Below are 21158 nucleotides of genomic sequence, written 5' to 3' on the forward strand. Positions count from 1 at the left end.
TGTAGCAATGTATGTATATAGCTTGCATGGACCACTATCCTTGCCTGTTTCCAGGGAAGGTTTCCGTGATATTCCTACTCTCATCTTGTTTGAGCAGCTTTCTTCCTGTGAATGTGTTTCTATCACCTCAGGGCATTCTCAAGGAGCAACAGGTAACTAAGACAATTTTTTGAGAAAATTATACTTTTCTCATAAAATTCAAGGCAGCAGACATATGAACTGACAAAACAGATTATTTTTTGCTGTTATCGTTTGGTGAAATGCAGCAGTGGCACTTGAGCTATCCCTGCTAAACACAGTAAGATGACAGGAAATTTTCTGATGGATCTTGTCAGTGGAAAACAGTGCTTTACCAAAGTGCTGCAAGACTGTGTTCTGATTTCAGTGATTGTTAGTAGAAGAAAATCCATTTTAAATAAATATTTCAATTTGATATTACACTCCTCAGCAGCTACACAACCCTAGTTTTGTCATTTCTCTCCTTTTTCCAAGCTATCTCTCTGGCATCGTCTTACCTTACAGATAAATTTGCAACTTGATACCAAACTTCCGAAGCCTCCCCTCCCTTTCCACACTGCTGAAAGGCAACCACCTACACAGAAATGTGTTATTAAGAGCAATCAAAGAGGCCATCAATCCCTGAAAAACTGATTTCCCTTCTGTCATGCTGTGTAAAATCACGTGTCTCCCCTAACGCCTGCCAGTCTGGGGCTACAGCAGTGCAGTGGTAAAGTAAAAATTGTGTGATCAGTGTAAAACTGTAACACACAGGATGGACAAGGGAGAAAGTAACTACACGTCTCTGAACTGCAAGTAGGTGAGCTCTGCTCAGCTGCATTTACCTGGAAGTACTTCATTAGCCAAACAGCACTGTATAGTAAACACTTGCCATTTTAAAGCTGGAGTGAGAGGGGAAAACCGCCAGAGCTTGGTGGAAGGAGTCTCGGTGCAGGGCAGGGGGTTAGCACAACCACACAAACCCACGAGGTCGGGACTTAGAGGCGCTTGCTTCTACCCCTCCCACAGAAAGGGCGCCGGGGCATACCACAGCCCACGCAGCGCCTCCGCACGCCGAGAGAGGAGGGGGTACTGCACACACGCCCCTGCGGCGCCCGCGGGGCACGGAGGCCGGGCCGGCCGCGGGCAGCGAGGCCGGGGCCTCACACGGCGGGCGGCAAAGCCGGAGGCAGCGCGACCGCCCGCCGCCGCCGCAACGGCCGCGCCTCAGGCCCGGCGCCGCGGCGCGCGGCAGGCAGGGAGGCAGCGCGGCGCGGCGGCTTCTGGAAGCTTCCTGGCGCGGCCGTCGGGGGCGCCCGAGGGCAAAGCAGCGGCCGCGCGGGGTTCCTCCAGCCCGCTCAGGTGTGGGGTGGGGCAGGGCAGAGGCAGCCCCTGCTCAGCAGGCCTTCATGTGCCGGCACTTTCGGTGAGATTTCGGCGCCTGTGACTGAGGTGCTGGGAATAAAAAGCTGACACACTTTCAGAAAGGTGGTTGCCTGCTTCTCTTGGTGTTTAAATGTCTTGAAATCTGTTTCAGACATCTGCCCTTCTCAGGTAGAGTATGATGCACAGCACAATTACAAACTGATGCTTCTTTTTGAGCACTTGAGGTAAAAAGGTTGTTAAAAATTAGGTAGTGGAGCTGCTCTTTCACCTTGCAGTAGCTTGTTCTCTGGCTGTAGCAGCCATGCATGGCCTGCTTGGTATTGGCAAGACTGGAGGCTGTGAGGCTGCTGTTAGAGGGGAAGAAAAAATTCCTTAGTTTGTTGGCACTTACTATGCTTGTGGGAGGGAAGGGCTGTGAGTATAGTTCAAGTTAAAACAGAAATTAATTTGAATATCTAAGGATAAAGACTCTCTATTGCAAGTTTCCAGAACCTGCAGAGTCAGGGCAAATTGGAGAATCCAAGTAGGCAGCATTCCTGGAAAAAAACTAATTATTGCAATGTAAGTATCTTTTGGAGCAGTCACATGCATTTTACGCTAGAGAACTTTTGAAATCAAGAATCCTGCCTTTACCAAGATGGAAGACTCAACATAGAGAATTTCAACCCAAATGGTTGTTGTTTGTCAGAGATAATGAGCAACAGAAAACAGAGCCGTATGAAATCATTAGGTAAGTGTAGCTACCTGCAAGTGTAGTGCACACTGAAATTGGTCAGACATGTTTTTCACAGCTCTTGGATAAGGTTTCCAAGTCTTCACATTTTGCGCTTTAACTCAATGTGACATCCCAGCTGAAATCTAAACTGTACAATCTGCCCATGACAGCCTGCAAAGAAGATTTTAACAGCAGTCAGCACCCCTGCATAGGAGTCAGTCCTGTTGCTGAAGCTGTCAAACAAAAGGATAATCAGCTGCTATTCACAGAGGAAGAATCCTCTTCTGTTTGGTTATATCAAGGGGAGATCTAAGCTAGTGCCTCTGCAGGGTAACTGGCATTGGAGGAATTCCTTTGGTATCCCAGTGAAGGTATTAGGAGTCTCAGTAACGTCCAGCAGAAACCATGACATACAAAAGAGCTTTTAAAATAATTCCATGGGATAGCATTTTTTAATACTTAAACTTAGCATTAGAAAAACCATAGCAGTTGTATCACTTAAAATTCTAAGCTGCAAAGTATTTTTTACAAGGAGACATGCTGTTCATGTAGTGTTTCCACAAAGCTGTGTAAGACAAAGCTTATTCCCAGGTCAACAAGATTTAAAACTTGCAACTAAAACTACAAATGCATAATTCAAGTCTGTTTTTAAGTATTTCTTTAGTAGAGATAAAGAACAACTAAGTGCTTCTGTGTGAGAAGACTTGTGATTATTCAGAAGTGCCAGAAGAGGACAGTCTTAAACCATTTTTTATGAGCACTGCAGCTTTACAAGTCTGTATTCAGTGAGTAAATACGTATTTCTACCTTCCAGCAGCACAAAAGATAAGCACCTTTCTTTTTACTGACTAAATCTTGCTGAAGCTCAGAATTCATCTAGTAAATCTACAATAAACAGAATTCCTTGTTTTGGCTTCTTAAAAAAATATAGAGCTTAACTGGCAGCTATATGCCGTTATACAAACAGTGTAATCTTTAGTTCTTCCAGCTTTTTCCATTGCTGTGCTCATACTTTATTCTGCTATACTATACATACTCCATGCTTTATTCTGAAAGCAGAATATATTTAACACATTAATTACAACACTGTTGTAATACCTGTATGCTACCACTATTCATGTACCTTACTTCTTAATTGCTGGAAACAAACAACCTAGTGTGCAGGCTTCCCCCCCCCCCTTTTTTTTTCTTTTTTTGATTACTTAAGAATGAAGTTTCCAGAAATGTAAATATAGGTTTATAAAATCAGCAGTTGCTGAAAGTATTGAAAAGGCTACAGTCTCATTGCCATAATGTTATTTTTGAGATATAAGAACAGTTTTGCTAGTGAGAGCCAAGCAAATGATTACAATATATACAGTATGTATTTAAAACACCTGAAGTGATATAAGCCGGTCATCGTTTTGGAACAGAAATTAAATATGTAAAATACCTCGCTTCCTCACAGCAAACTCTACTAGAGTGAGTGCTTACAATAAACAGAAGTGGAATCTTCCTCCTGTTTTTTTAGTTGGTGCTTTGCAGTAAGTTTTGTGGCCTAAATGAGGGAAAAAAAACACTCAAAGGATGGTTTTGTTTCCTTTTACGTACAACTTAGCAATCTATTGCTTAATTAATTAGGAACTACATCCTTTCCTTTGGGATAGCTGGTAATGTTGGTTTTGAGTTAAATATGTTTCATACATAACTTCATTTTAAATCAGGAAGTTGAATGGTGCTTATTACAAAGGAGTCTTGCTTTTTAATGCATAGCTAATGCTTTCTAGGGAGGAGAGGAACCCTGAAATTGTAAATTCAAAGCCTGAAAGCTACACTTGTAACTTTGGCTTTTTTAACCGCAGTGTGAGTCACAGTGGATGCAGGAAATTATGATTACCTTCATCTTGACCAGTGCAGCCAGTTTTGAGATATTCAGTCAAGTCTTATTTAGACCATTTAGATCTGATGTGGTACTACCGAAACAACTTTTCCCGTGATGCCAGCTCTCATCTGATGTGGTACAGCATTTCCAGCAGGCTAATTCTAGTATGCTATCAACTATTCCATAGCTTTAACACATGAAGAATATCCAGTAAGGGGTTTTACATTAAAGAGAACACACAGAAACTTGAATAGAACAGCTATAGGTTTCATACCTTTGAAGCATATGCGCCTTATAGCTGGTAACAGTACAGATCTCTGTATTTTTTTCTTTCTTTTGTAATCTATATGGGAGCTGAATACTTACAAAATGCAACTGCAAATAGCATTACACTCCTCAGTTTGTATATCTTTGGGAAAGAGCCCGAACCCTGTAATTAATAAGGCTTTCTGATGCATGATCTCAATGGTAAAAGTTTTTTTTTTTTTTTTTTAATCTAAATATGAAGCATGCTTTATTAATGCCGAGTAATGATGATGCAATTTCAGGTTTGCTATATTGCTTTTCCTGAGTTGTTCTTTTTTTTTTTCTCATTAACAGCTTTAGCCTTTGGTGAGAATGCCTTGTGATTTCAGAGTTCTGCTGACTGCTTTCTGCTAAATGCTCCTTGGTGTTCTGCCAAGGAATTCTTGATGACTGCAAAAGTAAATGTGCAAAGTAAGACCATAAATTTAGAGGTGTTACTCACAGGCAGGAAAACAGAGACATCAGGACAGCCAAAATCTTTGAAATGGCCGTATTGTGTTATGTCCTAGTCACAGGAGTGGTGGAATATAGTGTTTGCTGTAATTGAATTCTTAGGGAGTACATAATGACAGTGAGCGCTGTATAAGTCACAGAAGACAACACTGTTCAGCATACGACATACAGGAATCAGTTCTGTGTGTTTTACAATTTGCAGGAATTGTGAATCAAAGCACTTAACATATCAGGCTGGGAAAGAGATTGAGAACTGATTGCTTTCAGAACTGGCTATTTCAACTCAGAAGTTGCTTTTTGTAAATTACCAGAATGATGTAAGGGAAATACCATTTTTAATGCATTGCCAAAGACTGAATTCACCCTGTTACAGAACAACAATGCTAAAACTGCCCTACAGACAGGAAGTAGGTATTACTTATTGTGGCAGGAGGAAAGGTGACAGTATCAGGTGCGACTCTAAAACCAAAAATGCTTTCCTGTAGGTCAAAAAATGTGTGCAACTGCTGTCGAGGCAGGTCAAGCTTCACCTGAGCTGAGAGCCTTTCTGATGTGGGAGCTGGGACCGTGGAGGTTTGTGGGGCTGCACAGGGTTGTGTACTAATTAGGGGAGCCAGAGAGAGACAAGGATGGAGAGTGTGCTGAGAGGAAAGGCAGTATGCAGTGTTCAGTGCAATGGTTTGGCAATCCAGGATGTGGGTTATACTTACACGTGTGAGATGCAAGAGAAGGAAAGGCTTAGGAAGTGAGGAGTTTGAGAGGAGTTTGAAGATGATCCTGGAGAAGAGGCAGTAGTCTGTAGTTGGGCAAAGTGCAGGGAGCACAGGGTTGGGAAAAATCAGTGATTTGGAAGGCTAGGGGAAGAAGGAGGAAGGCTGCTTTGCTTTGTGAAAATGCTAATTGTGAGTTAAGGTTAGGCAGTCCCACTATTATGACAGAGTTAATTTGGTTGAATTACCTGGGCCAGTATTTGTAATTGCTGAGAACTGAGGAACAGGTTTTTTCCAGATGAACATGAGGAGAAATTTCTTTACTGTGAGAGTGACAGAGCACTAGAACAGGTTGCCCAGAGAGGTTGTGAAGTCTGGAGATACTCGAAACCCACCTTGAGGCAATCCTGTCTAACATGCTCTATGTGACCCTGCTGGAGTAGGGGGGTTGGACTACATGATCTCCTAGGATCCCTTCCAACCTCAACCATTCTGTGATTCTGAACAGAGCCCCCTGAACCAGTTTAAATAGATGCCTTGCATGCTTCCATGTGTGATATTTACATATGTGTATTTTAGGTATCTGACCCAGAAAGTCCAAAGTTTAGTGTTCTTCTTAGGAAGTGCCTCTTTGCAGATGATGTTTCTCAGCAAACAAACCTGCTTTGCACTGAGCTTCAAACCAACTTAACCTAAAGCAAGCTCCATCCAAAAGCTGCACAGTCTCATTAGCACAACATTCCGGGCAGATCTGTCACCGGAAAGTTGAGGCCCTATACCTGTATCTGTATTCAGGGTCTGACTTCAAAGCCATACATATCCATTTATAGTCAGTGCACAGTAATTTTATTTGGGGGCAAATTCAGGACTGCGCCTAATTCTCAGATGGTAACTGAACCAACCATCAAGCTATTGGTTAATGCATCAGTACCATGCTAAGAACATCTGAAAGACTGGAACTTTGTTAGTGTCTCTATAGATAATGAGGAAAAAAATACATGTAAGATATGAATTTTTAACAGTTGTAAGAAATCAGTCTATTTCATGTGCCAGCTAGTTCTCAACAAAATGTGTTCTAGGAAAAACAAGTTCATGAAATACCTTTCATCATAAAAAGTGTCATAATTGCAGAATGCTTTTCTCCAATGTGTTTTTATTAGGGTTTCCTGCCATCATATCAACATACAAAACAATCAGGATGTTGACATAGAAATGTGAAATTCACTGTACAAAGATAAGGCTCAAGTTACAGGTATATTTTTTTCCCCCAGTCTTCAATGAAATAAAACCATTTTTAATTCTTCCCAGAGTTGTGTTTATAAATATTAGACAAACCACAAAATAGATTTAAAGTACATAATATTTTACAGTATAATCCAAGCACAGACAGAAATACATGATACTGTACCTAGCAGATTCTCCATAATCCAACTCTATCATTCTTACTAATAAAATGCAAGGACTACTACTCTCTCTGAATATGCCCAGCCATATGCTTGTGTGTATTATGTGGTCCTGGTGCTTGAAGGTAACAGGACTGTCATAATTTTCCATTAAATTACTTTGGTAGACCAGAATATATCATGAAGGATGGGAATAATTTTAAAAGGCCAGGCCTGAGTGTATGCATATGGTTAGTAAAGGCAAACACTTGTGCACACATGTTCTTGTATGCAACCACACACAAAATCTTCCAGCACTGCACATTCTGAGGTTACCTTCTCGTGCAACTGACTTACTTTCTGATAGAGTTAAAACAATACTACTACTTCTGGAGTGCTGTGATTTACAGAGATAAGACTACATTTTAGAATACAGGACAGTATTTTTTTTTTTGTATAATTATCAGACTTAAATATAGAACCCTGTTTCTGTAGTCCAGCATGATGCCAGCTGTCTCACACCTTTGTTTAGAAACTAGAAGTGAAAAAGGCCAAATGTCTACTCTAGTTCATTCTCCATTTCTATTTGGCTGAGTGATTATTACCTAATGGGAAAGTATTGTTTAGCTGCAAGTAGCATAAGATGAAATACACATCAAGTAACTAATCTGTAATTCTTCTGGGGAACAGATTGGCAGGGAGAAAAAAAAAGATGAGGGGAAAAAAAGACAATTGTTAAATTTAGCCTTGGTTGGTTGGGAAATGAAGAACAATCCATAAGTTTTCAGTGGAGAAAAGGAACTCATAAGAGGTGTAACTGTTTTGTCAATTAAAAACTGTGGAGAGGAAAGGAGGAATCCTGTAAGGAAACTGCCATTATCAAAACAAGAACTTACGCAGTAGGAATTACAGATGTGTTTATAAAAGGTTAAATCCAGGTCTAACAAGACAGCCTGAAACAGACTTCCAGTTCATAAATTTCTAAGGCAGAAATGAGGAGTTCTTTAGCTTAAGCAGGAGCTTTGTCTGGGCTAAGGTCAGGTGATGGAAAGAAGAAAATTTTTTTTCCTTTTTAAATACAACCTCTATGGTATATTTGGGAACCTTCAAAGATTTTCAGCCATGGACAAGATTTTATATATCTTCTAAGCAATACTGGATTAACTGTAGATACACAAATCCATGTTACATGAAGCACTAGATCCTGTAACTAGGCTCATAATAATTGGGGAAAGGGTAAGTACACTGCTGCATGTAAAAGGAAGATGCATCTGTATGCACAGAAAATGTTAAATCTTAAGAGATTAGTACTAAAGGGCATCAAGGATGAAGATACATCTCTTGTTAAACTGTGACTCAGTAGGATACTTTCATGTCAACTGTACAACCAAATGCTTTGCTTTTAAAAAGAATGTTTTTCTTCTCTACTATTTTTAAAAGCAAGTCACTCATCTACTGATTTAACTAGGGTTTTAGTTTTTTGCTACTTACTATTATCTTCTTTCCATATTATGTACAGTAATTACATTTAGACCGAAGACTTACTCTCTTCCAAAACGTACTTGGACTGTCTTGTAGAGACTTTCTACACAACTGATGAAAGTGTATGACAAACTGACAAAGAAGAGGAAGGATCATTACTTTAGTTCTGTTCAGTTCCCCAAGCTTTATAACTATGCTATTCAGAAATTCTTTTGATTAGTACTGGTGTTTTTTCATCTCTCCTAGGCAGCCCCCACTGAACTTTAGTGAACTTCCTTTACGTTTCTCAAATCACAGCCTGTCTGTGTAGAGCTATATTAAACCCATTCACTCTCCAGCCAGAAGCAGTTTAAAAACAAATCGCTGCCGAAACATTAAAAATATCCTACGTGCCCTTGTGCATTTTTCTCGCCAATCTGTACATTTAAATAACATCAGAAGTTGTCTTTTGCTAAAAAATTACCAAAATACTTTAAACACATAAAACTGTAAAAATCCAAACAAAAACAAACCAAAAAACAAAAACCCAGCATAAACATTGCTTGTATAGGCATTGGTTACAAGAGATTGCTGCACTAAGGAGTATATTCAAAAACATTTTACTTTCATTAGATTTACTGTAATGGAATATAAGTTATGAATAATGTACCCTACTGTTATCCTGGCTTGTATGATATAATAGATGTGCAGGAAGTCTGAAATGCAATGACAATAAAAGTTCCTTTTTAGTTACTGAAAGGCAACTGTATAAGCCTGTAACTAAAGCAGCTATTGAAGTATGTAAAGGAAACTTAAGAATGTCTGTAACAGACTGAGTATGAGGACAGCTACCTATTGGTGGCCCCAGGGGTATTAAGAAAAGCTGGCACTAACTGAAATTTTGAATATAGCCCTTAGTTATATCGCATTTCTTTAAAATTTAAAAGCTGCCCAGAATGTCACTAATGAAGTTTATTTTGCAAGCCACCCACTGCCTAAGCGGGCAGTAATACTCAATATGAAACTGCTGGAACTCTGGTGTCTGACGGATTTCATGGAGGAAAGAGATTTCAAGGTCCGACTCCAAGAGAACAAGGAAAAGAGGGAACACAAACAACAACAGTCCAAGCCCTACAAGAAGTAGTCGGGAGAAACTCTTCACAAAAGCATTCACCTCTATGTTGCCCATTAAAAAATCATAGCTCCACCTAAGTGCTCTCCGAGCTTCTTTCAGTTCTTCCTCCTCTGCAATCAAAAATGCATTTTCATCTGCTTCCAGTTCCTCAAATGAATCTGTATCATCTTTCTCATTCTCTGCTCTTGGAGAGGTATCAAAGAGCATGTCAATCTCATCATCAACTGGGGTGGGCAGCAGGCTGGCACTTGGATTGTATACCAGTTCTGAGATGGTTAAAGGTTCCTCTTTCATCTTCTCTTCCTGTTCAATGGTGAGATCAACATTCTGCCCAGTCTCCTTAACGGGGGAGCTGGAAACCACAGGGACTGAGCTCTCATCTTCCTTTGGCAACTGGATACCTAAAAAAAGAGATGAAAAAAGTGATCCTAAATTCCCATTTTCCTGGTGACAAAACCCAGCCTTCCAACAGTGTTTAGTATCAGTTGGAAAGAAGATTCTGCAATCATTTTGAATATTAAAACCTGATAATAAACAACTAGCAAAAACCGGAAAAGCCTTTTGAAAGTTCCATCACCTCCAGAGGACAAGAACATTTTTTACAGTGCTGCAGTACACCAGCGCACCATATCTGATAAACTGCTTGTCTGATGCAGCTGCCACTAGTAGTGGTCTCATACAAAACAGAATAGTTTATTTGCTACTGACAGTCAGACTTCTGATACAAGTGAATATCTTCTGCATATGTGAATTGGTGTTACTGGGGTGCAGCTCATAATAATAAAAACATCTGCATGAATGAAGTCAAAGTGGTAAGCTGGAAAATTTCAATATAGCATGACATTAAAAAGGAGACAGCAGCTTACTGTGATAAATTCATGTTAAGGGTAGAGAGGACAAAAAGGAAAGCAATCCCACATTACAAGGAACAAATATGACTGAAACTGAGTGTTTCATCTCTGTAAAAAGCTACTTTTTTTCTGTCAGTGATCTTTCCACTCATCATACTAGTAATCTTTTGTCTCCCTCTACTTCCCATTTCTCCTTTTCCCTTACAGAAGAGTCTTTCTTCTCATCAATATTCCTGTACGCCCCTTTTGGCTCAAACTTTCTCAAAACTCACTACTCCTTTTCCAGCCTAGTTCTAGTCACTCAGTTCAATGTAAATCTACACTGAACACTAGCATGTGAAGACAGCAGGGACTGGAATCCCTTTGCTGCTAATAGTTGACACTAGCAGGAGTGGAGGGAATGAGGAGAGCCAGGCAGGCAGCTGGGACTTTGAGACAAAGTGATGGGAAAACAGTTTTACATGTATTCCCATGTCTGACAATCATTAGCATCATCAGATGCTGCCTGTGTGCAAAAGGAACAGGCCATACATAGCATCATGCGCTGTAGTAATATATAATAAAATAACACTCAGTTCTTTCCATACATAGCATCATGCGCTGTAGTAATATATAATAAAATAACACTCAGTTCTTTGTGTTTGGTGATGTTAAGCATCTCTCCATTCTTCACAAATGACTAATCCAGATGTAATGTGAACATACAAAATAGCAGGAAAACCAACACAACTTTACATGACTTGTCCAACAAGTAATCCAGGAAAATCATATCAAAATAGTATTTATAATTCAAATTAGCCCACTTCTTTGATTCTAGCAATAGGTCTCTATAAAAGAGAACTAAAGATTAAAGGTTTATTTAGATAAATCATTAAAGATTTCATTAAAAATTCAGTTTAGTGCAACATCAAAGATTAAGGTTCGGAGGCTTTAAAACAATAGGGTATAAAAATTTATTATTACAGAAAAACGGAAGTCATAAAAGTGTGAACTGAGCCACAGCTTTCACTGTAATGAAAAGACACACCACTGCACTGTAAATACAAGATACAGGACAAAACTCAAAAGTAGTATTCCTGGTCATAACAGCTACAATATAGCAAAATATGCAGCTTAGCCTGGATCACAGAGAAGTTGCATCACCCTAGACTTTCTGGACATTATGGAAAATTCTGCATTTCTTGAATGACAAGATTGTTCAGTCTCCCCCTATTTTCTTTTTCACTGCCCTCGTCCCCCCTCCTTCAATTTTACATTTATCATGACTACAATGCTCAGGACATATCCATAAAAATCACAGTTTCACAGTAAGTGACACCAGATCTGTGCTCTACCAGGTCACCCAGTAGCAGATTTGTCCTGGGCCAGACAGAGACACATGATCACATTTCTGCTACAGCCACAGTACAAGATGTTTGCAGCTTTATTGTTTTATTCGTACTCTATGTAACCTCCTGCAGGACCAACTGTAGAAATCCTGCTGGTAAAAGGTAACAATAGTTTGAGAGTGTGGGCTACAGCTCTAGGAATCTTAACACCTTGAGACACTTCCTCGTGGAAGTATCTACTGCAATACTTTCTTGTATGCCAGAGATCCTTGCAGTTGCCACAAAATCCTCCATATAACCTCGTAGCTCTGTTACTCTTTGGATAGGCTGGAGAATAAACTCAGTAAGTAAAGTACCTGTTAAGTACCCCACTTCATACACTTGCTACAGATTTGGTGAGTGATGCCTTGATAATATCCACTAACTTTGAAATTATGCTGAATAAAATAACAGTTGAGGTGAAATGCTAATACATACAAAATACACAGTTTATTACAAATACTTCTAAAAGGTGTATGCAATGACAAACTAGACTTATTTGCATTAAATTTCTCTTTGAAGAAGCCAACTGCTTGACTGACAAGACAGCTTTCAGAATTCCCTTGGTTGTCCTGAGTTTTATGCCTTCGGTTATACATGTGCATTTGACAAAGCCTCTTCATTACTGGACATCACCCTCAGGAAGCATCCCCACTTCAGTAGCACACATTAGCTGTTGCAGTTGATTTCCCCTTTGAAGTCTTCAGAATGGCCCAGGCAAACCTCTTCTCCTGAAATTTATCATTTTTTCTTGCTTTCTAGAAGGTAAGTTGGTTATACCTTCAGGTGAGGTTTCAGACTGTAGCTAAATCAATATAATGGCTAGCTGCCACCAAGGGACATTTCTTCATCTAATCACCAAGTGAGCCAATCTGTACAGCTAAAGTCACAAAATAATTTAGATTTTCCTTTCTGGGTTAGTTCTCCACTGTTTTTTCTTTCTGAATTGGCTTGTTAAACATTCTCATGAGTGCTAATAGCAGCATGTTGCCAGCAGTGGAGAGAGAACAGGATTGCTCTTTTCAGCAACAACTAGCCAGTAGGTCTGCCTAACTGAAATGAAACTTTGCTCTTAATAATAAAAAATAATAAAAAAGCAGATATCTCTTTGTTAGACTAATTTGACTGGCTTACAAACAATTCCTTGACTCAACTACTCTGTCTTTTCCCTTCACAGTTATTTTAGACATCACATTTAAACATGAAAAATGTTTTGCAGTGGAACTTTTTCAGGTGATAAGAGATCTGAGGTGAACCTGCTCCTGTAACAGTTGGTAAAAATAGATCATCAAACCATACTCTGAAGCTATCTGAGAGTGCAGGGACTCCTGGGATCTTGAATATAAATGCCGAATTTTTCAAACTTTCTAGCCCAAAATGAGTCATCTACACATATATTTGATACACAAATATAACAAATTTGCTTTTCAGAGGTACACCACTTCCTTTTAATTTAATAGGAGTAAAAAATACATTGAACTGCTTACTTAAGCAGCTCAATATGGATTAAGCAACCTAATTTTAAACCTCCCAAATTTGAGAATTCTGGCTATAGGCCTCCCTATACCTGCTTAGATGCCAGGTCAGTAATATCCATGCTTCATGTTTCTTGCCATCCAGAAGACAGCTGCCACTTCCAAAGAAAGGTCACCTCGTATAATAATTCTGGGGCCTTCTCTCCTTCCCCAGAGTAAATTCCACTGTGCATAACACACATAGTGACCATAAACAAGAAAGATCATACTAACATTCATTAATATTGTTCCTTTCTCAAAGAGCTGGCAAACTTTTTTTGACTTTGTGATTAACCTGCAGATAGAAGGCAGTTGAGTAGCCTTTTCAGATCAGTGTTTTCTAAAGAGGTTGTATTAAATTAGAATATGCCACAGTCCTAAAGCTTACTATCCACTTTATGGTCTATTTTTCAACTTGAACTACTTATTTAGGAGAGTCACAATCAGAGGAAGGCATATATGAAACTAAACCAATTACTACTGTCAATCCATGCTAGCCATACGCATTTGTTATATGGCAGTAAAAAAAAATTATACCCTATTTTGTTGTATATGTCAGATTTTGACAGAAAAGACATGAATGTAATGTTGTTACAGCTTGTACCATTTACAATACTGAGACTTCTTAAAGAGGCATAAGAATATCACATTGAAGTGTAAAAATTCAAAATCATGAGATTTAACCACAATAAATATTCCAATAAAAAAGTTTAAAAAAATCTGAAAAACTGACTTTGTTACTTTTCGGATATGTTTCAAAAGTGTCAGTTATCTCAAGTAATGAATCCAAGGTTTTTTAAAAAAAAAACCTCGAAGACTGAGTTCCAATGGAAAGACAGAACACAGAATCTAAAACAAGTCTGAAGCCAGCGATCTTTAATCAGTTCTGTTACACTGCTGCAAATCCTTTGCTCTTATTCATACATTGAAATTTTTTTGCTGTCACCTTTATAAAGCTACAATTTCATATAAATTTTGGGGCTAGATTTTGAAAAGCCTATTGTTTCTTTAATAATGGTTAGATTTTATATTGTATTTGGATTTATCTGACTTCAGTATTAAAATACATGAGAGCATTTTTTCCTTCCTTTCTTCATTTTCTATTTTTACAGGCAGTTGTATTCCATAGATCAGAATCTTTCAATACATGTTACTGGTATATCAAATAAAAAGGTTAATTTTTATTCCCTACATTATGCATCTATTCCAAAGGTTTGCTACCTTTTTCTGGCAACTATACGAGTTTTACAGAGCAGGAATGCTCTCAACTACGCTAGCCAGAAATCTGTACTGCTCTTCACTATACTCCACAAAATGCTGGGATGGCTCCAAATCTCTTAACTTGCTACTGCAGATAAGAACAGGAACAGCTGAATAAAACACAAGATTTACAGCGGTTGTATGCTGCGAACACGAACATGCAGGAGGTCTGGCATAAATGCTGGCAGCTGCTCATGTTTCTCAAGGGCCAAAAACAGCAGCTGAGGATTAGCAGGGTGAAGGGCTGCCCCAGCTCCACTGTTCTGAAGTAACTACGTTTGCTGGAAATAAAGTGTATATCCCAGAAAAACGTATGATAGAAAATTCAATTTGTACATTGCCAAATATACTGCACAAAGCTTTATCCACCAGACAGGCAAACACAATTGCCCACCTGTAAAGGGCTTGTGTAGGAGAGAAGGGAATGAGTGTGAAGACTTCCTTCTCTTAAACAGAGACACAAGTCAGATACTGACCAGAAAGAGGAGAACAAATGTATTCTCTACTGGGAATATTTTATATAGTCAGGTAAACAAGAAAGGCCAGTCAGGATGCAATAAGAACAGTTCCTTCCTATGTCTTTTATGGTTTCATCTGACATACTGTGTATTCCTTTTCCTATTTTTGATGAGAACGAGATTCATTTGTGCTATGAACAGAGTGAACTTGTAGAGAGAAAGAGAGGGTAACTGCCTCACATGAACAAATTGCATAGAGGTCACAAAGGAAATGTTGGAAAGGGAAACAGAACCTTGATCTCCGCTAAACTCAAATATTCCCCTACACAAGATCTACATTAAAACAAGGTCTGTATCATGGCCAGACGTCCAGCTCTTGGACCCAGGCAGTTGTAGATCCCAACCTTGCCCACCTTTTATGCTCAAAAACTTAACCTATCTTTGTAAGCAGAGTGAATTAATGAGAACTTTTAGTAACACTGTTTTCAGACAGTGATCTGGCTTTCTCACATAAGTTGCGATCACTGCAACTGCAGCATTACAGCTGGTCTCCAAACTGTGTCATTTGTCACAGTTTTCACCTAACATCAAGATACTGCAGCTACCAGAGGCTGCTGCTCTGCTTTTCACTGCCTGTGAAGCACACCCAAAGTGCGCATGGTACCACCAAAACAGAGCGCATGGTACAGAAGCCCATATTCACCCTCTGTGCTGGAAGCAACCCAAACCAGCATTGCTGACTCCCTTCCTGAACTAGGATTAAGCAGAAAAGGGGTAAAAAGAGTATCAGAGTTGGGGAATGGTGCAGCACAGGAACAGGAATGCAAAGGCAAAGCATGTGCACGCCAGCAGATCAGAGAACAGGGAGGAGCTGATCATAAGACTGCAGCGATGACGTATCCAGCGAAAGTCAAAACCAGCAAGGCTGTGAAGCACTGGTCACCAAAACGAAAGCTTAGCACCTGAGGAAGGACAGACAGGACGTTTTCAGCATCCCCACTCAGCTTGTGTCAGCACTTGCATAAGTCAGCGTTGTTCTGAAATGGTCACATGCAGAATGGGCTTTTCCAAAAGAGTTATATGCACCTCTCCAATCACCCAGAGGTCTGCAGTACAAACCAGCTACAGTCCTTAGGTTTTATATGCTGATACATAGTTTTTTTGAATATATATACCAAAAAGGATATCTCAAGGATATCTTTTTTCAGTTTTGCTATTGAAATTTGCAGCAATGGAGTAAGGTTCATTCTCACAGATACCACTCCTGAGTGGTGAATTCATTACGTAAAGGCAGCCAGGAGCTGTTGCCACTCAGAGGCTAGTCACTGCAAAAAGCAGGTTCTCCCATACCTGCTACACTTGCTGCTTTTGATTTTCAGATGCTGGCAGGTATGAAAATACTCTGGTCTTTGTCAGTGCATCCTCAGCTAATTTCCTGTAAACATTCATTTCTAAAACAAAGAGTCAAGATGCATAGAAAAATCTAACTATATATGCAAAATATAAAAGGCAAGCAGTATCATAGAAATGAAAAAATGAAAATGAAAAAAACAACTTTTAAAATGTCTTACTGCATTAAGTAAGTGGAGACAGATTGATAGACGGACTAATCCATCTTTGGCAAACAAAAAAGTTTATAAAAATAAATAAAACTTTTTTTGGTTGCTATCCTGAACAACACTGAATATTTTTTGTTTCTTAGGATGCCCTCCTGTTAGATATAGTAAAAAAGAGATGAGAATCTGGCTCCTATTTTTCCAGTATTATTATTCATTATATTGTATTATTCATTATCTAGTAAAATAGATATTTAAAAAGTTATGATCTGTTAGCCCTATTCAGTAAGCATAGTAAAAAAAGCTACAAGCTAAGCAGTATCTTCTGGTTTATTCAATTAACATTCAAAATCTACTAGCAACCTATCTGCTAATTTAAGAACTATTTAGCTTTGTCAGAAATTATCACTCTTAAAGGTACTTCTCCCCATCAGTCCAAGAAAACTACAAGAGCAAAATGCCAGTAATTAAACTGTTAGCCATTAAAAAATAAATCCATAATTTAAGATATTACAACAAAATTAATTTTTGTCTCTCTCATACTCCATTTGCAAACCTTCTCCCCTCAGCAATTCCTCCTTATTCTCTGCTGTACTTGACGTATTATTGTCATTCACAGTACAGTTTGTTTCTTTCCCAGTAATCACTATTAGTATAACAAACCATCAGTATAACAAACCATGACAAGTTAGAAATTAGCTTTTTCTGTAGAAAATCATGAAACTAGCTGAGCAAAATTAAATTTAACTTTACCAGCCCTTCTGGCTGTGATCTTGGATCCATGCCGCAGTAATCGAATGCTCACTTCCTTGTTACAGTGGTTAACCATACGCAAATGAATACTTCTCTTGGTTTGGATTTTTACAAGACATTTCACCATTTTGACTATTAATTTCTCTTCTCAGTCCTGTAAAGGCTCAACCCATACTGCCTTTGACCTTTTAGTGTGTTTCCACTGAGTTTTAGAAGACCAGCAAGTTCCTCTCAATGAATCAAATGACAAGCTTCTAACATGGCCAACAAAAATATCCCAGCAGGGAACAGAATGATAGGTTATTTTTAAACATTTCCAACTGCCTCATAATGTACAATACAAACGTCCACAGCATCCATCTCAGTTAGCAGTTGCTAGCATAACAGCTGAATCACACATAAAGCATAAAAATATCCAAGACATCAGTGCAATGAAACAAAAGACCAGCATTTAGTGCCTGTTTTTCATAATGACACTATTTTGTTATGAACAAAATGACACTGTAGCTATTATTTTTCTAAAGAGCTTTGATCTGGTCACTGATGTCAATTCCCTGCTATTACCTGGAAAGTACTTATGGAAAAATGCATAGTTACATACGGAAAAAACCTATCATCTGCTTTAGTCAGAGGGGAAACCAGTAAGATGAAAATGATTTAATTTCAAGGCTAACATCAAACCTGACCTGCCTGTGAATAAATGAGAAAATAAAAATCCTGAGTTTGGGGGAAATGTCTATCTCTGTATATGTGCTCCAGTTCTGAGCTGTGGACAATTATTGAACAGATTTTGTATCCACCGGAAAGACGGGCTGTTTTAGAAGGCTGGGCACTGCAGTCTCTGTCCAGCGGGGATATGCAGGCTGCTAAAATAGGCATGATGCATATACGCTGACTGCGGATAACTTGCTCCAGCTGGAAACACCACAGGCATAGCGTTGCGTTGTCATACTGGGAAAGGCGTTCTTACTGGGCCCACTGAAACCACAAGTGGAAGGCGGTAGTTTCTAACCTCCCAGAATACTTACCTTTAATGTTGGAGATGTGTTGTGCTGTTGCTATCTGATGTTCTTGCTCTTTGTGCCACGGTACTACTGGCACGTATGCAAATATATGGGAGAGAAGAGGGAAAGGGGAATGGTCCTGCAAATGTGTGTTTCACACCAAGCACTTTCTCTCATGAAAGGCATCTGCTTTGATGAAGCACCTATATCGTAGCTCCTTCTCCTCCATCCGGCCTAGTTAATATCAATTTGCAGCAGTGCTCTTTTTCACTGTTTCCTCCTGCCGGGCAGATGCTCCACTACTACTTTTGGGGCAACCCCTTTCCTTATTCCCAGGCAAGTTGCTTGTGGGGCTTTAGAAAGATCAAATGCCCTTCCACTTTCTCTCTCCATTTTGTCATTGCTTCAAAAGTAAGATTTCTGTGTGCTGTTCTCATCTTTATTCTTATTGCTGTTGTGGCAACCAAAAGCATATCATTAAAATCTCACCAAACAGGGCTGAGTCCTCATTGTGTACGTAGCTACAAAACTGCAAAGCGCCACTTCTGTAAGAAGTATAATTACCAACACATTTTAAACACCCAAAGGAAAGCCTAGCTGAGGAAGCAAATATCACCTGGACAGAGGTAGGAATCATTTTAACAGAATTATATTCATGTAGATGATTATACATATATAATTTATATTTTATGTGACTGTGTTTATGTAAAACAGAAATGGGCAAGATACACCCCATGAAGCACATACTCAAAACTAAGGGAGATTTATTCTGAAATCATGCAGTTGATTCAGCACCTCCGTTTTTACTACTTTGTTCTCGCCAAATAAGGAAAAGACCACCTCACAGCAGAAAAGGCTTTGCATGACCTGACATGTTTTTAAGCAAGAGTTTTCCAGACAAGGAAGGAGCCTGTTTCTCTCTTGCAGAGCCATCTGGGACTCTGGTTGCAGGAGAAAGCCAGGAAGGCAATGACTCCAGTCTTAGTAACTTACTGATTTTGCAGCTCTTGCCACTCTCCTTCTTCCTAAATGCAATTGCAGATACTGATTCAGCTGCAATTCCAACCACTGGTGGAAATTACATTAGTGAGACCCTTAGCATTCTTGCATATTTTCAGTGGAGGTTAAAAATGGTGGAGTGTTGTAACTTCTCTTAAAAAGTATGATTTAAAAAAAAAAGCAAAAACAATCCCCATCCAACAATAGAAAACTAAAGGCTGATAAAGGCACTCTTAGAAACTTGTATGCTTCTTCCCTCCATCAGTGAAAATGGCAAATGGGAAACTTCTATTCAAATGTAACAGTTCTAATATATTGATGAAAAGGAAATGTATCATCTGTCCTCAAGTTTTAGAGATACAGAATTACAATCATTTTTTGTTTTGTTTTGAACAAAAACAGTAATCATATTTTCTGAACATAATGCCTCATGGTAAATATCTGAAAATCTGAAAATATGTAATTATGTTAGAAAAGAGAGTTGGCAGAGCTTATTATTGTTAGCATTAGATACTGAAGATTACTTGAAGGAAAAGGTTTGCTGTAAAATGGTTGATTTCAGACATGGTAACACAAAATTAAAAGTTAGATGACCATGCATCCAAGTTCTTTTTTTGAACATAGATGTGAGGATGCACAAAACGATGCACAAATATCTCCAGATATTCCAGAACAACCTTTGGGAGACTTTTAGAAATCTGCAAGACAAAGTGCACAGCAGAGGAAGAAACTTAAGATGACCAGGCTTTATTCCACAAATGAGATAAAAATCTCATTATTAAAAAATTACCAAACAATTAGGAGGAAGGTCTATTATATATAATCTGAATAGAGGATGCTCATTTTGGTCTTTAATAAGTTTAATGGAAAAATTGAAAAATTTAATTATCTATCTAGACTACAAAAGTCTAAAAATGGAACTGTTATTTTATTTTGAAAAGCCACTAAGAAATCTGATAGCCTCCTGCAAACTACTTTTCTTTTTGTTATTATTATACATACATGCACACCCTCCAGGTACAATGAACTCACAGGAGTATTTCTTCTGCTAATTTCAAGAGGAAGAGCAATTTGATGCTCTAAGACACAAGACATTTCACAATTCTATCCATCTGATCTATTAAGATAAATTGTTCCATATAAAACAGACACAATTTTAAAAATACACATGTTGAAGAGCTGCAAATTACTTCTACTCAGAAGTAACACTTGGTATTAAACCAATCTTTTTTCTAATAAAAAGAAGTAATGTAGCAAGACTGATCTGTGCACAAGAAAAAAAAAGTGGACTGAATTATCTGTTATGTATAAACTGGACAAGTGAATAACCACATAATATTATTTTGTATTTCACTGGCCTATTTTTAATATATATGAGACTATTAGGCATAAGTGGCCAACACTTCACGTGTTTTTGCCTGAGCTGCATCCCAAAAATTCCATATGTAACTGCTACATACCTAAAGCTTACACAAAATTCACAAATACAGTCAGACAACTAGACATATATAATTGCTGGTGTGTGTTCATTCCCATACATGGTTGTCAGATGCAGCAGACTCCACATAATAGAGGAAAGCTATCATTAATACCAATTAATGCTGTCGATATTGTTTACATCCTTAAGTGATATGCAAAAATAAAGTGTAACAAAACATGCAGCAGCTCCAGATTTTTATGGACAAATCCATTTTTGACAGACAGCTAACATAAAGGAAAGAATAAGAGTGCTCCATACACTACACAGATAATACAGCCTTTTTTTACCCCACTCCCTCTTCAAAAAAGTCTTTAAAAGCTTGCCCAGTTCACTGACAGCATCTAAAAAGTGTGAAACTCTCTAACGGAGAAAAAAATTAAGAAATCTGGACCTTAAACCAAAGGAATTTAGGATGAATCTGCATCATCACCTGTTTTGTAAAATGCAGTACAAGGTAGATCACTCAATAGAATGACTGCAGCTTGCCACTTGCATTCCATTCACTCCAAA

General features: G+C 38.6%; 1 protein-coding gene across 1 annotated transcript in view; it reads right to left on the reverse strand.

Moving 5' to 3' along the window:
* Positions 1–8826: 8826 nt before the first annotated feature.
* Positions 8827–21158, reverse strand: part of FRMD3 (FERM domain containing 3) — a 139701-nt gene continuing 127369 nt past the window's right edge. Inside the window, exon 14 of the mRNA XM_062599285.1 lies at positions 8827–9807. Within this exon, the coding sequence (XP_062455269.1) occupies positions 9212–9807 (596 nt within the window). The 3' untranslated portion in view covers positions 8827–9211. The remainder of the gene's footprint in view (positions 9808–21158) is intronic.

The sequence above is a fragment of the Rhea pennata genome, chromosome Z (assembly GCF_028389875.1).
Source record: "Rhea pennata isolate bPtePen1 chromosome Z, bPtePen1.pri, whole genome shotgun sequence".
Lineage (NCBI taxonomy): Eukaryota > Metazoa > Chordata > Aves > Rheiformes > Rheidae > Rhea > Rhea pennata.